General features: G+C 48.6%; 1 protein-coding gene across 2 annotated transcripts; it reads left to right on the forward strand.

Annotated features, from left to right (window-relative positions):
* The first annotated feature begins 7,520 nt into the window (after positions 1 to 7,520).
* Positions 7,521 to 8,373, forward strand: LOC125527311 (glutathione transferase GST 23-like). 2 transcript variants are annotated; one of them, XM_048691846.1, is made up of 2 exons: positions 7,521 to 7,879; positions 7,950 to 8,373. In XM_048691846.1, the coding sequence occupies exons 1-2, from the start codon at positions 7,535 to 7,537 to the stop codon at positions 8,253 to 8,255; spliced, it is 651 nt and encodes a 216-aa protein (XP_048547803.1). In that variant the 5' UTR covers positions 7,521 to 7,534; the 3' UTR covers positions 8,256 to 8,373. The 2 variants fall into 2 exon arrangements, with proteins under 2 accessions (XP_048547803.1, XP_048547804.1); XM_048691847.1 differs by having other exon boundaries at positions 7,960 to 8,373.
* Positions 8,374 to 12,523: the final 4,150 nt, after the last annotated feature.

A 12,523-nucleotide genomic window follows, 5' to 3' on the forward strand; every position in this document is an offset into this window, starting at 1 on the left:
GAGGTCGCCCGCCGGACTCTGGAACCTTTGAAGGTTCCGGAGCGGTGTCCGGCCCTGAGTCGGACTTGGAGCCCTGGGGGGTTTCATCCCCTTTTCTCCTGTAGTCCGGGAGGTCGCCTTGCGGTGCCTCCAGGACCACCTCCTCCCGGCTTGGGACCTGTTGGGACAACACTTCGGTGTTGTCCGTAGGGCGGGGGGAGGAAGTCGTCGGAAGCGAGTTCACATCCGGCGAATCCATTGAGCCGCTCGATGACGCGTTGAGCCGGTCCTTGAGCGGGCTGCATAAACATATTCGGCGTAAGGGAAAGCTGTGCAATAAACGAATACTATGAATTACTCTGGTACCCGGATACTTATGATTTTGCCAGGGGCTTGGCCCTGGGCTGCCACTCCTCTTCGCCGTCGTCGGCGTCGGTGGAGTAGTCCGGAGGAAGGGTTTTCCCCTTCTTGGACCCTCCGGCCTCCCCGGAGAGGGCGGCCTTCCTTTTCTTCTCTCCTCCCGCTGGAGGGGGAGAGGTCTCTTCTTCTTCCTCCTCGTCTTCACGAGAGGAATGCGCCTCAGAACCGCCGGATGATGGATCCGACGCCTCCTGGCGCCGGGCACTCTTTCGAGTCCCCGTGGCCTTCTTTGTGGCCTTCTTCTCCGGCACCACATAGGGTGCCGGAACCAGCAGCTTCGCCAAGCGAGCGTTCGCTGGGCCTTCGGGCAAAGGAGCCGGATAGTTGATCTGTCCGGACGTCACCTGCCAATCCTGTCAAAAGTAAGGGAGCTTAGATCCCGCATGGAGTCAAACTATGAAACACTGATATCCTATAAAAAAACAGCTTACCGCGAGAGCGTGATGCTGCGCGCTGAATCCGTGATCCTCGGTAGCGGATGCGGGAGCCTCGGCGCCTTTGAAAAGCACCTTCCAGGCATCTTCGTACGTCGTGTCGAAGATCCTGCTTAGTGTCTGGTGCCGCGCCGGGTCGAACTCCCACAGGTTGAAAGGCCGTCGTTGACACGGGAGAATCAGGCGGATGAGCATAACCTGGACTATGTTGACAAGTTTGAGCTTCTTGTCCACCATGGTTTGTATGCACGTTTGGAGTCCGGTCAGCTCTCCTTTCTTGCCCCATGACAGGCCCGTCTCCTTCCAGGAGGTGAGCCGCGTAAGGGGTCCGGATCGAATCTCGGGGGGTGCGACCCATTCGGGGTCGCGCGGCTCGGTGATGTAAAACCACCCCGATTGCCACCCCTTTAGGGTCTCCACAAAGGAGCCCTCTGTGACACCCCAAAATTTTTTTGGCCTTGTTTTATTAAATTAAAATTTTCTCCAGGAATTAAAACTTTGATTTTCTGGACTCCCTTTTGATTTTTGAAACATTTTCTTCCTTGTTGTGATGGAGTTTTTCCCCAGAGTGAAAACTTTTCAAATTTGTTATTGGACTTACTTAACATCTCAAGAAAAAACTCTTCTTTTATTTAGTAGAACAATTAAACAATTAATTTGCTTGAGTGTTAATTTTCCTGAAAAATGGCTTTTCAAAGTTATATGGTCACATTTGAACTACAACCATTTGATAAATTCACTTAAAATTCCCACCAAAATTTGGAGATGTCATGTGATGTCTTTAAATCACTTTAATACAAAAATATCTTTTATTATTGAATTATTTTGAGCTCTACAACCAATTCTGTTCTCTAGTCCAGAGTGCAATTTTGCACTACAACTCATTTAAATATTTCCTTCTAGCCTCCACCAAAATTATGGGATTTTAGTAGTAGCATATGATTCAACTTTATGCAAAAACCCAGTGTTGTTATTTGAAAATTTTGAGTGAATCAACTTCTTTTCCATTCTGATCCTGCCTTGTGATTTCTACTGCAACCCTATTCATTTTTGCTCCAATGACCTTGTGCTTTCTCCTGCTTGTAGTCCTCCCTGCAAGACCACTAAGTCCAGGAGCATGCACCTATTGGATCATTTTTGGTTCATGTAATGATGCCTTTTATCTCCTGACCAGAATTGAAGTTCAGCAAAACTTGCACTAGCAAGTTTCTCCTTTTGTCCAAATGACCTCACCACTCTCTTTTGCATCTAAGGAGACCCTGATCTGGAGAATTTGGCCACTCCAAGAAATGCCTAAGTGCCCTTGGCATTTTGTCATACACCTTATGGGCATGATCTGTTTTGACATGACTTTTGTCATTGCACTATGAGTTTGCACCTCTGATCAAACTAACATGTCCACTAGACTCCCAGGTGCTCCTAACCTAGGTCTGCTAAGTGCCAGCCTCACCCAAGCCCGATGGCATGCACTGGCATTTCATCGAGCACGTTCCGTGCGTGCTCTGGGCGCGAGCAGAGCACGCGTTTTGCACGTGCCGCGCCCGAGCCGACGCGTCGCACCCCTGGGCTCTGCCCGCCCTACAGAGCCACGCCACTCACTCCCCTTCTCGCTGCAACGCGCCAAGAGCCCTCGCCACGTCCCCGACAGGCCAGGAGCTAGCCGCCACGGCCGCCGACAGCCCCTGCTCCGTTCAGCACCGCCCAAGCCTCTCCCGCTCGCCACCTGGCTCCTGGAACAGCATGAGCTCATCCACAAGCGTGTTCACTAGCGCTCGTCGCCGCCACGACGCCCTAGCTACAGAATGGCGGTCGCCGGCGACCTTATCCGCGGCCACCGTCGGAACCGACCCCGATCGCCTATTTAAGGAGCCCCGAGCTCTTCTCCGCGCGCAGGCAGTCCCAAGCCATCTCCCTAGGACCCCCATTGGCAGCCAATCGACCCGGGGAGGTCTCCTTCCCCATCTCCGGCAACCGCAGCCGCCGCCACTGCCCCGGCCATTCCGGCGCTACCAGAGCCTTCCCCCTCTCCGTTCTCTTCACCAGGAACCTTCTCATCCTCCCGTGAACCCGTTCCCCTGCTCGATTTTGATCGGGAGTCATCGTAGCCCCAAACTCACTTCGCCCCCGAAGCCATCTCCGCCGCGAAGCTCGTCGCCGGCGACTCCGTCCACGTCGGCGACCATGGCGGGTACCCCCGAGTTCGTCTCGACCTCCTGAGCACGCCCATGCGCTCAGATCACCGAGGGACGCCGCCATTCGCTGGCGAGCCTCGCCGGAGCTCCGCCTCTGTTCGGTCAGGGGGGAACGACGCGCGCGTGGACCAGTCAAACCTGACCAGTGGGCCAGGCGGGCCCACTGTCGGTGACCCACTGGCAGTCCACGCTGGATAAGTGGAGGCGTATTTCCAGAATACGCTTTCGATGTGTACGTATATATTCGAATCGTTTTTCTTTTCTGATTTATTTGTTTAAACAGATTTTGACCACAACTTTGACCGGCTATATCTTTTTAAATAAAACTCCAAATGAGTTGATTCTTTTTCCTACCTTCCTCAAATTTTGTCTAGTTTATTTTAAGATTTATTTCAAAAAAAAATTCAAACAACTCTTTGTGCTGTTTTGAATTTGTGTGTTAATTCAAATTTATTGAAAATAGGATTTTGGAGAGAGGAAGGAAAGCTTTCAAAAGCTTTGGAGTGCACCCTGCCTTTCCACACCATAAAGGCAAGCATTCTGAACCCCGACATAGTATTTTTGGTGTGTTAGTTGACTCATTTATAACACCATCTCATTTCGGAGAACTCGTTATTTTATGTGGCGATGTGATCATTTGCATGAAGGCATATTAGTGATTTCCTTGCTGTTGGAAATGAATATACTTGTGATGGTAATCATCCTCATGTGCCTTGCATGCATGCCGGAAAGGAATCCGGAAAAGCCTCTGCCTTGGGTAGGCGTGAGCTTATCGCCGGTCTCCGTCGGGACGGTTATGTCCGGTATGGCATGGTAAGGTATATTGAGTCGTGATTTTGTTGGTTGAAATATATTTATTATACATGTCATGCAGGGAACTTATAAACCTCCTGAGTCGACCGCAGATCGAGTCTTGTTCTAGTAACCCCCATACTTGCCTCGTACTACCACTCGTCCCTGCCGCAGGTAGGGTACGGTTCAGTAAGTTGTCAACCCCTTTCCAGCACACACCGTACAGAGAGGCCATGGTGGAAGATATCGGTTGTAGCCGGTAGGCATGCCACCTGGTCAGGGGGCATGGGTGTTTCCCGTTGGGACCGAGAGGGGAGGCCATCCCTTAGAGCGCGCGATATAAATTTGATCCCATGCTACGCGAGGTTGTAGCCTCCCCACTTAGAGTTTTCCTTAACAAGTGTCGTGGGTGATTCCAGACACCGATGAGTTAAGCTGGTGTGTGCAAGTTAGGCGTGTTTTCAACTAAAAGGCCGTAGACGGAATTAGTCCCGATGGACTAAAGAAATCCGTTACTCGTGGGTAAAGAGTACACCCTCTGCAGAGATTAAACCTATTCGAATAGCCGTGTCCATGGTTAAGGATTACAGTCTGGGATGGGTCAAGTGTTGGTCTTAGTGTCGGTCTTCGGAGGTGAAATTGTTAAACCAAACTTGGATACCGACTGGTGACTTGTGAGGACCGTGATTACTATTTTGTGATGGACTAACCCGTTGCATCATTTGTATTATCGAGTATCCCTGGGATGGTTCTACCTCCTGGATATTCATTGTGATTATTTATTTTATGAGCCCTTTATGTGGTGTCGCTGAGACGCCCGACTGTGGCATTGCTTGTTATTTATTTACTTTATAAGCCCTTTATGTGGTGTCACTGAGACGCCCGACTGTGGCATTGCTTGTTATTTATTTACTTTATAAGCCCTTTATGTGGTGTCGCACAGACGCCCGACTGCGGCATTTTATTCCCACTCCATTATTGCTTATTCATGTTGCATATAAATAACATGCTTGCATGCATAACAGATGTTTTATTTGTGACTGACGATGTGATCATGGAATACTTCAGTGCATGATTATCAATTATATTATCCCAGTGTTCATAATGTTTGCGAGTACATTCAAAGTACTCACTGGCTTGTCCCTGGCTATTGTCTTGGCCAGAATTCTGCATGGAGAGGAGCATTGCGGTGACAGCCCTGGAAACTAAGCAACGGTGATAGCAGCCTCGCGAAGATAGGAGTTGACCTGGTCAGCTGTTCCTGTGGGAAATGGAGTCCCATAGACACTAACGACTCACAAACCGCTTCCGCCATCGACCACTAGAAATCCAATTGTTGTACTCACAGGCCAGAATGGTCTTGTACTACATATTTTGTATTTTTGCTTGAAATTTCTGTATCAAGTTGGTGCCTCATCAGCTAACAGTAATCCTGGGGCTGGTGAGCAAGACGGCCATTTTCTGGAAATTTAATACCCGGAAAACCCGGTCGTGACACCCTCGAGCCATAGGACGTTGGCCATCTTGCCAACCATGGCGCCGCCGCACTCTGCCTGGTTGCCGCGCACCACCTTCGGCTTGACGTTGAATGTCTTGAGCCATAGGCCAAAATGGGGGCGGATGCGGAGGAAAGTCTCGCACACGACGATAAACACCGAGATGTTGAGGACGAAGTTCGGGGCCAGATCATGGAAATCCAGGCTGTAGTAGAACATGAGCCCCCGGACAAATGGGTGAAGAGGGAAGCCCAGTCCGCAGAGGAAATGGGGGAGGAACACCACCCTCTCATGGGGCCTAGGGGTGGGGATGAGTTTCCCCTTTTCGGGAAGCCGATACGCGATGTCATTAGACAGGTATCCGGCCTTCCTCAGCTTTTTGATATGTCCCTCCGTGACGGAGGAGACCATCCACTTGCCTCCTGCTCCGGACATGGCTGGAGAAGGTTGAGGTTTGAGTGCGGACTTGGGCGCTGGAGCTCGAGTGCGCAAGAATGGATAGGCAAAGGAGGAAGAAGGCGTAGGTAGAAGGGTGGATCCTTATCCCCTTATATGGGTGGACACAACTACATGTCCCCACCAGCCTGGTAAAACTCGCTTATCTCCAAGCGCCGTAATCAATGGCGCGGTTGGGTTACCCACGCCCGTATTGATAAGAATCCCGGAATAAGGGGACACGATCTCTGCTTTGACAAGACGTGCCAAGGAAACCGCCTCGCATAACGTGCTGAGATGGGATAATGAAATGACTCGGATAAAGGCTTGGCCGTGGTGTGTCACGCTACGGAATACGTCAGCAGATTAGATTTGTGTAAATATTATTCTCTCTGTGGCAATATGTGGAAACTTATTTTGCAGAGCCGGACACTATCTTTGTGTTCAAAATCTTTTATGAAGTACTTGGAGGAGGAACCCGCCTTGCAATGCCGAAGACAAACTGCGCGCCGGACTCGTCGTCATTGAAGTCTGGTTCAGGGGCTACTGAGGGAGTCCTAGATTAGGGGGTGTCCGGATGGCCGGACTATACCTTCAGCCGGACTCCTGGACTATGAAGACACAAGATTGAAGACTTCGTCCCGTGTCCGGAAGGGACTTTCCTTGGCGTGGAAGGCAAGCTTGGCGATATGGATGTACAGATCTCCTACCATTGTAACCGACTTTGTGTAACCCTAACCCTCTCCGGTGTCTATATAAACCGGAGGGTTCTAGTCCGTAGGACGACATACACATCAACAATCATACCATAGGCTAGCTTCTAGGGTTTAGCCTCTCCGATCTCGTGGTAGATCTACTCATGTACTACCCATATCATCAATATTAATCAAGCAGGACGTAGGGTTTTACCTCCATCGAGAGGGCCCGAACCTGGGTAAAACTTCGTGTCCCTTGCCTCCTGTTACCATCCGGCCTAGACGCACAGTTCGGGACCCCCTACCCGAGATCCGCCGGTTTTGACACCGACAACGAGCTTGGCATCAATCAACAATCTGATATCCCTTTACATGAAGTAAGGCCAGCATCAAACGAAACTTAAGGGCCTTGATTTAGAAGGTCACATAAATATCTAGATTGATCGTTAGTAGTCAGAGCTGTTTGGTAGATTCACTTCATAATACTCAATTTTCTCCTGCTTGTATCATCACCACCGTGTAATGTAGCATAGTACTCCCTCTGTAAAGAAATATAAAAGCGTTTAGATCATCACTTTTAAAAACCTAAGCGTTCCTATATTTATTTTTTTACGGAGAGAGTACTATGCACAAAGATCAGCACCTAAATTACTTGAATGTTGGCTCAGGGCTTTTTTTACTTAAAAAGGTGATTTTGTTTCTCCTGGTGCATTGTTATTTATAGGCGTCATTATTCTATAATTTATGACGTTCTGCAGGTTAGCAGAAATGTCACATATAATTGGTATTGAACTACAAAATATTTATGTCTCCGTTGCAACGCACGGGTTTTTTGCTAGTATAAATAAGGGACATATTATACCATGAAAAAAATATGAAAATGCCGTGTCATCATCACAAGCTGATAACTGTCGCTTAGAGATGTGAAAGGTGGGCTTTCAGCCGTGGAATAACATGGCATGATTAATTTAACGTATCGCTAATCTTCGATGCGAAGCTGCCGTGAAGTTTCTCGCAAGGGAAACACACGCACTAGGACGAATTATATAACTGGCGGCCGGAGCTTGAGTGCAGCGAAAAATCAGGCGGGCATGGAGGGGAGGAGCGACGCCGCCGCGATGTCGTCGGAGCCGGTGAGGCTCATCGGCTGCTTCGGCAGCCCGGTGGTCCACCGCGCCGAGCTGGCCCTGCGCCTCAAGGGCGTCCCCTACCAGCTCATCGAGGAGGACCTCAACAACAAGAGCGAGCTGCTGCTCACGCACAACCCCGTCCACAAGACCGTCCCCGTGCTCCTCCACGGCGACCTCTCCATCCCGGAGTCGCTCGTCATCGTCGAGTACGTCAACGAGGCCTTCCCCGGCGGCCCGCTGCTCCTCCCCAGCGACCCCCTCGCCCGCGCCAACGCCCGCTTCTGGGCAACATTCCTCGAAGAGGAGGTACAGCAACCGCCGTAATTCAATTCAGCACCCAGCTTTCATTTTTGAACACTCGACGACTCTGCTATAGGCCTGCGCAGTTCAAGAAGCCTTTGTGGATTGCGCTGTGGACGGACGGCGGGGCGCAGGCAGCGGCGGCAAGGGAGACAAAGGCGAACCTGACGCTGCTGGAGGCGCAGCTGCCGGAGGGGAAGAGGTTCTTCGGCGGCGACGCCATCGGCTTCCTCGACATCGCCGTCGGCGGGGCGCTCGCGCACTGGATGGGGGTGGTCGAGGAGATGGCCGGCGTGCGGCTGCTCACCGAAGAGGACCACCCGGCGCTGTGCCGCTGGGCGAGGGCGTACAGGGCCGACGAGACCGTGCGGCAGTCTCCTGATCTTATTAAGGGGGAGTGGGGACTGCAGACGATACAGTAATATGCTTCTCCCATGATGTGGACAAGGCAGTGAATGTTAAGCTGCTACTCTATTTGTTTGAACTGATGTCTGGGCTAAAAAATAACTTTGACAAGAGTGAGGTTTTTTCAATTGGCGGGGATAACGATATTGACCAAATTTATGCTAAGATGTTTGGGTGCCAGGTTGGCAAGCTTCCTATGAGATATTTGGGGGTCCCAGTGACATATGCTATGCTTAAAACCGTGGACTGGGATTTCCTAGATGCTAAGCTCCTGAAAAGATTAGCTGCCTGGATTAGTTATGTTGCTTTGTCTGGTGCTAGATTAACTTTGGTTAACTCTAGCATAGATGGGATTCCATCTTATTTTATGTCTATGTTCCTCCTTAACAAAACGTTCATTGAGAAGATGAATAAACATCATAGACGTTTCTTTTGGAGGAGGAAGAAAGATAAACGGGCTTATCATTGGGTTAGGTGGGCTAGAGTCTGTCTCTCTAAGAAAAAAGGGGGATTGGGTATTAAGGATCTTCATAAGCAGAATATTAGTCTCCTTGTTAAATGGTGGTGGAAATTGGAGTCAGGTGGTGGGTTGTGGCAAAAGATTGTACGGGCCCGGTACTTTAAACGCAAGACGTGGCTAATGTACAGACCCGATTTAATGACTCCCCTTGTTGGAAAGCTATTATGAAGGATAAAAAGGTGTATATGGAGGGCAGAGGAATTCGCATAGATATGGGCAACCTGGCTAGGGTCTGGCACGACCCCTGGCAAACTGAGACCCCTTTGAAAGCCTGTTACCCTACTCTATTTGATATCTGTCAAAAGCAACATTGTACCTTAGTGAAATTTGCTGCTAATAACTTTGTGATGGGATTCTGGCGTAATCTTTTTGCTGAGCTTTCTGATCAGTGGGCTAATGTGGTGGATGGGGCTAAAAAGCTTTCTTTGAATGGTTCACCTGACCAAGTTATTTGGAAGTTTAATAGCAAAGGAGCTTTCACCATAAAATCTGTTTATGAGTGGTTAGAAGAAGATTTATCGGGACCTGATTACAAGTTGATCTGGAAAGCTAAGATTCTTTTGAAGATTAAAATCTTCCTTTGGCAACTGTTCCAGAATGCCATCCCTACCAGGGATAACCTGCGCAAAAGAAATTGGCCTCGGAACCCAACTTTCTCATTTTGCCATGATATTGAAACTGCGGATCACCTTTTCTTTGGGTGTGTGTTTGCTCGATCTGTTTGGGGGGCGATTGGGACAGCTTTGGGAGCATCCTGTACTCCTAAAACTATTTGGCAGAGTTGGGCATGGCTTTATAAATATCTTCCTGGGGATAAAAAACATTACATGACTATTGTTGCTGCTATCTATTGGGGTATTTGGTGCACTCGCAACAAGGCAACCTTTGATAAATGTGTCATTCGCTCTCCGTTGGAGGCTGTTTTCACTGCGTGCTCCTTTTTGATGTATTGATCAGGTCTTCTGAAAGGGATCGACAAGGAAAGCGTCCAGGCTGGAGTGCAGAAGATGGTGCGCGTGGCTGCGTCATTGGCGGATCATTCCGCTCCTAGGGGAGGCTTATGCTGGGGAATGGTGCGGGAGCTTGAAGTTGCTTTGGCCAGTAGTCTTTGAAGGTTATGATTTCACTGGGGTTTTGATGCCCGCTGAGATGTTTTGTGGCTCCTTTTGTATTGGCGTCTCGTGCTTTACTCCTGATGCACGAGGTGTTCGCACTACAGGAAAATTCTGTTTTCCCGTGTGTTAGGCTATAAGCCGAGAGCTATATTTTGGGTACTCGGCTTATATGCATCTAAGCCGTGTCTAGGCAAAAAAGCCCTCGGCTTATAGTGAGCACACGGTATCTACAGGAAAAAGCACTCGGCTTCTAGCTGGCACTCAGCAAAGACATCTGCCACGTGTCTAGAACGGAGGTAGCTGACGGCGCCGTCATGGAGCATTCTATAAGCCGTGTGCCGCGGGATAGCACTCGGCTTATACAGTATGTAAGCCGTGTGCCCTGAGATAGCACTCGGCTTATACAGTACGTAAGCCGTGTGCCCTAAGATAGCACTCGGCTTATATGTTGGCAACCCATGAAATTTATGGAAAATTGGTTTAAAATGATTTTCATTGCATTTATCTTTACTATTTATTGTTATTTCTTTCTCACCCAATTTCTCCCGACTAGTTTTATGGGTCTTATTTTCGAAACTCCCAATTTAACGCCACTTTATGATCACGTGCAAAAGTAACTAGTGTACTCTTCCAACCCCCTAGGTTACCCATATTATGATCACATGCAAAAGTCATTACTGAAAATTCACTCTACACCCAGTGCTTGGCTCTTCGCTGGGAGCCAAAACACGGCTGGACACTCGACAACCCGAAGTAAGTAGGTGGTTGTGCCTGCCTCACCCTCGTCTGCACAAGGCCTACGCATGTCGCAAAGAGATCACATAGGATTTCTCATGCCGCTTCTGGGCATGATTTCATCTGTCACCTTGCAGATCTGCAATTTCTGACGCAGAAACCGTAGCAGTGCAATAAATGTCTCAAATATTGCAGGCAGGTCCAAAAAATGTGGGGGCCTGGCACGTGTCATTCGAAGGCTTCCTTTGAGAGCATAAGAAGTTTCTAGGCCAACAGAGCAACATGACCCGCACTGCCTTCACAAACCCGACACGTTCCCTCTCGGTACACAGAGACTACCTCGGAGCTGGCGGTAGTTCACAAGTGGCCCCAGATGAGGCGTATTCAAAACGTGTCGAAACTTCTACCACACCCTAAAGGGGTCATGGGATGACACCATGCCAGCTCCCGAGGATTTCCGACATCGTACGATTTTTCGACGCTTTAAACAGTTAGATCAGGCAAGCCGCCGAGGTAATTTTACCCCCGATGTCCGGACATGCCCTTCTCTCGTCCGCATAACTCCTACGCTTGTCGCAAAGACATCACATATGATTTCCCATGACACTTTCTGGGCATGATTTCATGTGGCGCCTTACAGATCCGCAAATTTCAGTGGTGAAACCCTAGTAGTGTAATAAATGTATCAAATATTGCAGGCGGGTCCGAAAAATGCAGGGGCTTGGCACATGTCTTTTCATGGCCTCCTTTGAGAGCACGAGAAGTTTTGAAGCCAACGGAGCAACAGGACATGCACTGCCTTCACAAACTAGACACGTTCCCTCTCGATACCCAGAGACTACCTCAAAAATGGTGTAGTTTACAAGCATCCTCGAGTGAGGCATATTCGAAACGCGCCCAAACTTTTACCACACCCTACAGGGGCCATGTGATGACGCCATGCTAGCTCCTGAGGATTTCCGGCATCTTACGATTTTACGAGGATTTAAAACAGTTGGACCAGGCATGCCGTCGAGGTACCTTCGCCCACCCGGTGGCTGGGCCTGCCCCTCCCTCGCCCGCACAAGGCATACACATGTCGCAAAGACATCACATAGGATTTTCCATGCCGCGACATCGTACAAAATAATCAATGTTGGGGATATCGCGACATCGTACGAAATAATCATTATTTATTAAAAAATGAAATAAAAATACAATAAGAAGAAAATAAAATATGTATAGTAAAGATACAATAAAATAAAATATAGAAATTATTAGAAGTAAAAATAATAAACTTTTTCTATTGAAATAAAATAAAAATATTAAAAAAAGTTGTAAACCGTGTGTTTTTATAAGACACACGGCTTACCAGTCTATTCTAGGCTTAGTAGTGAGCGCGGGACTTGCGAAAATAGACACGCGAAAGAGGCCATTTTGGCCCAGATCCACCGCGGAACACCTTCAGCCCCCACTTCTCCCGAGCGCCGCCCCTGTTTCTTCTCCCCGCGCGCTGTCGCCCTGTTTCCCCCTCCCCCCAATTGCATCTTCAGGAACACATGCATGTTCTGTTACACGCTTGTTCAGTTTCATACCTACATATTACTTGGATAGCTAGGATTTCTAGATGCTATATACAATCTAATTATGTGGGCGTACTTCTGCATAGGGAACTCAAGAACCTCTTCTAAAGTTTTTGGGAAGTGGATTAGTCGTTTAGGAGTATCACACGATTTATTCAGTTTACTTCTTTCTGTTCCATACAAGCAAAAAAATATGCCTTTATTTACTTCTTTCTATTCTTTCAATTTATTCTCATCCAGTAATCCAATTTGACTCTGCATCTTACAAGCACAAACTATACTTTGTTCTGATGGAATTTCTTTGATGGTGTTG

The sequence above is a fragment of the Triticum urartu genome, unplaced genomic scaffold (assembly GCF_003073215.2).
Source record: "Triticum urartu cultivar G1812 unplaced genomic scaffold, Tu2.1 TuUngrouped_contig_3538, whole genome shotgun sequence".
NCBI classification, from domain to species: domain Eukaryota; kingdom Viridiplantae; phylum Streptophyta; class Magnoliopsida; order Poales; family Poaceae; genus Triticum; species Triticum urartu.

Excerpts from the sequence above, each read along its gene's own strand:
- LOC125527311 (XM_048691847.1), top strand. The coding sequence starts at position 7,535 with ATGGAGGGGAGGAGCGACGCCGCCGCGATGTCGTCGGAGCCGGTGAGG. Across the intron at positions 7,880-7,959 it reads CAACATTCCTCGAAGAGGAG|TTCAAGAAGCCTTTGTGGAT; the intron begins GTACAGCAACCG and ends AGGCCTGCGCAG.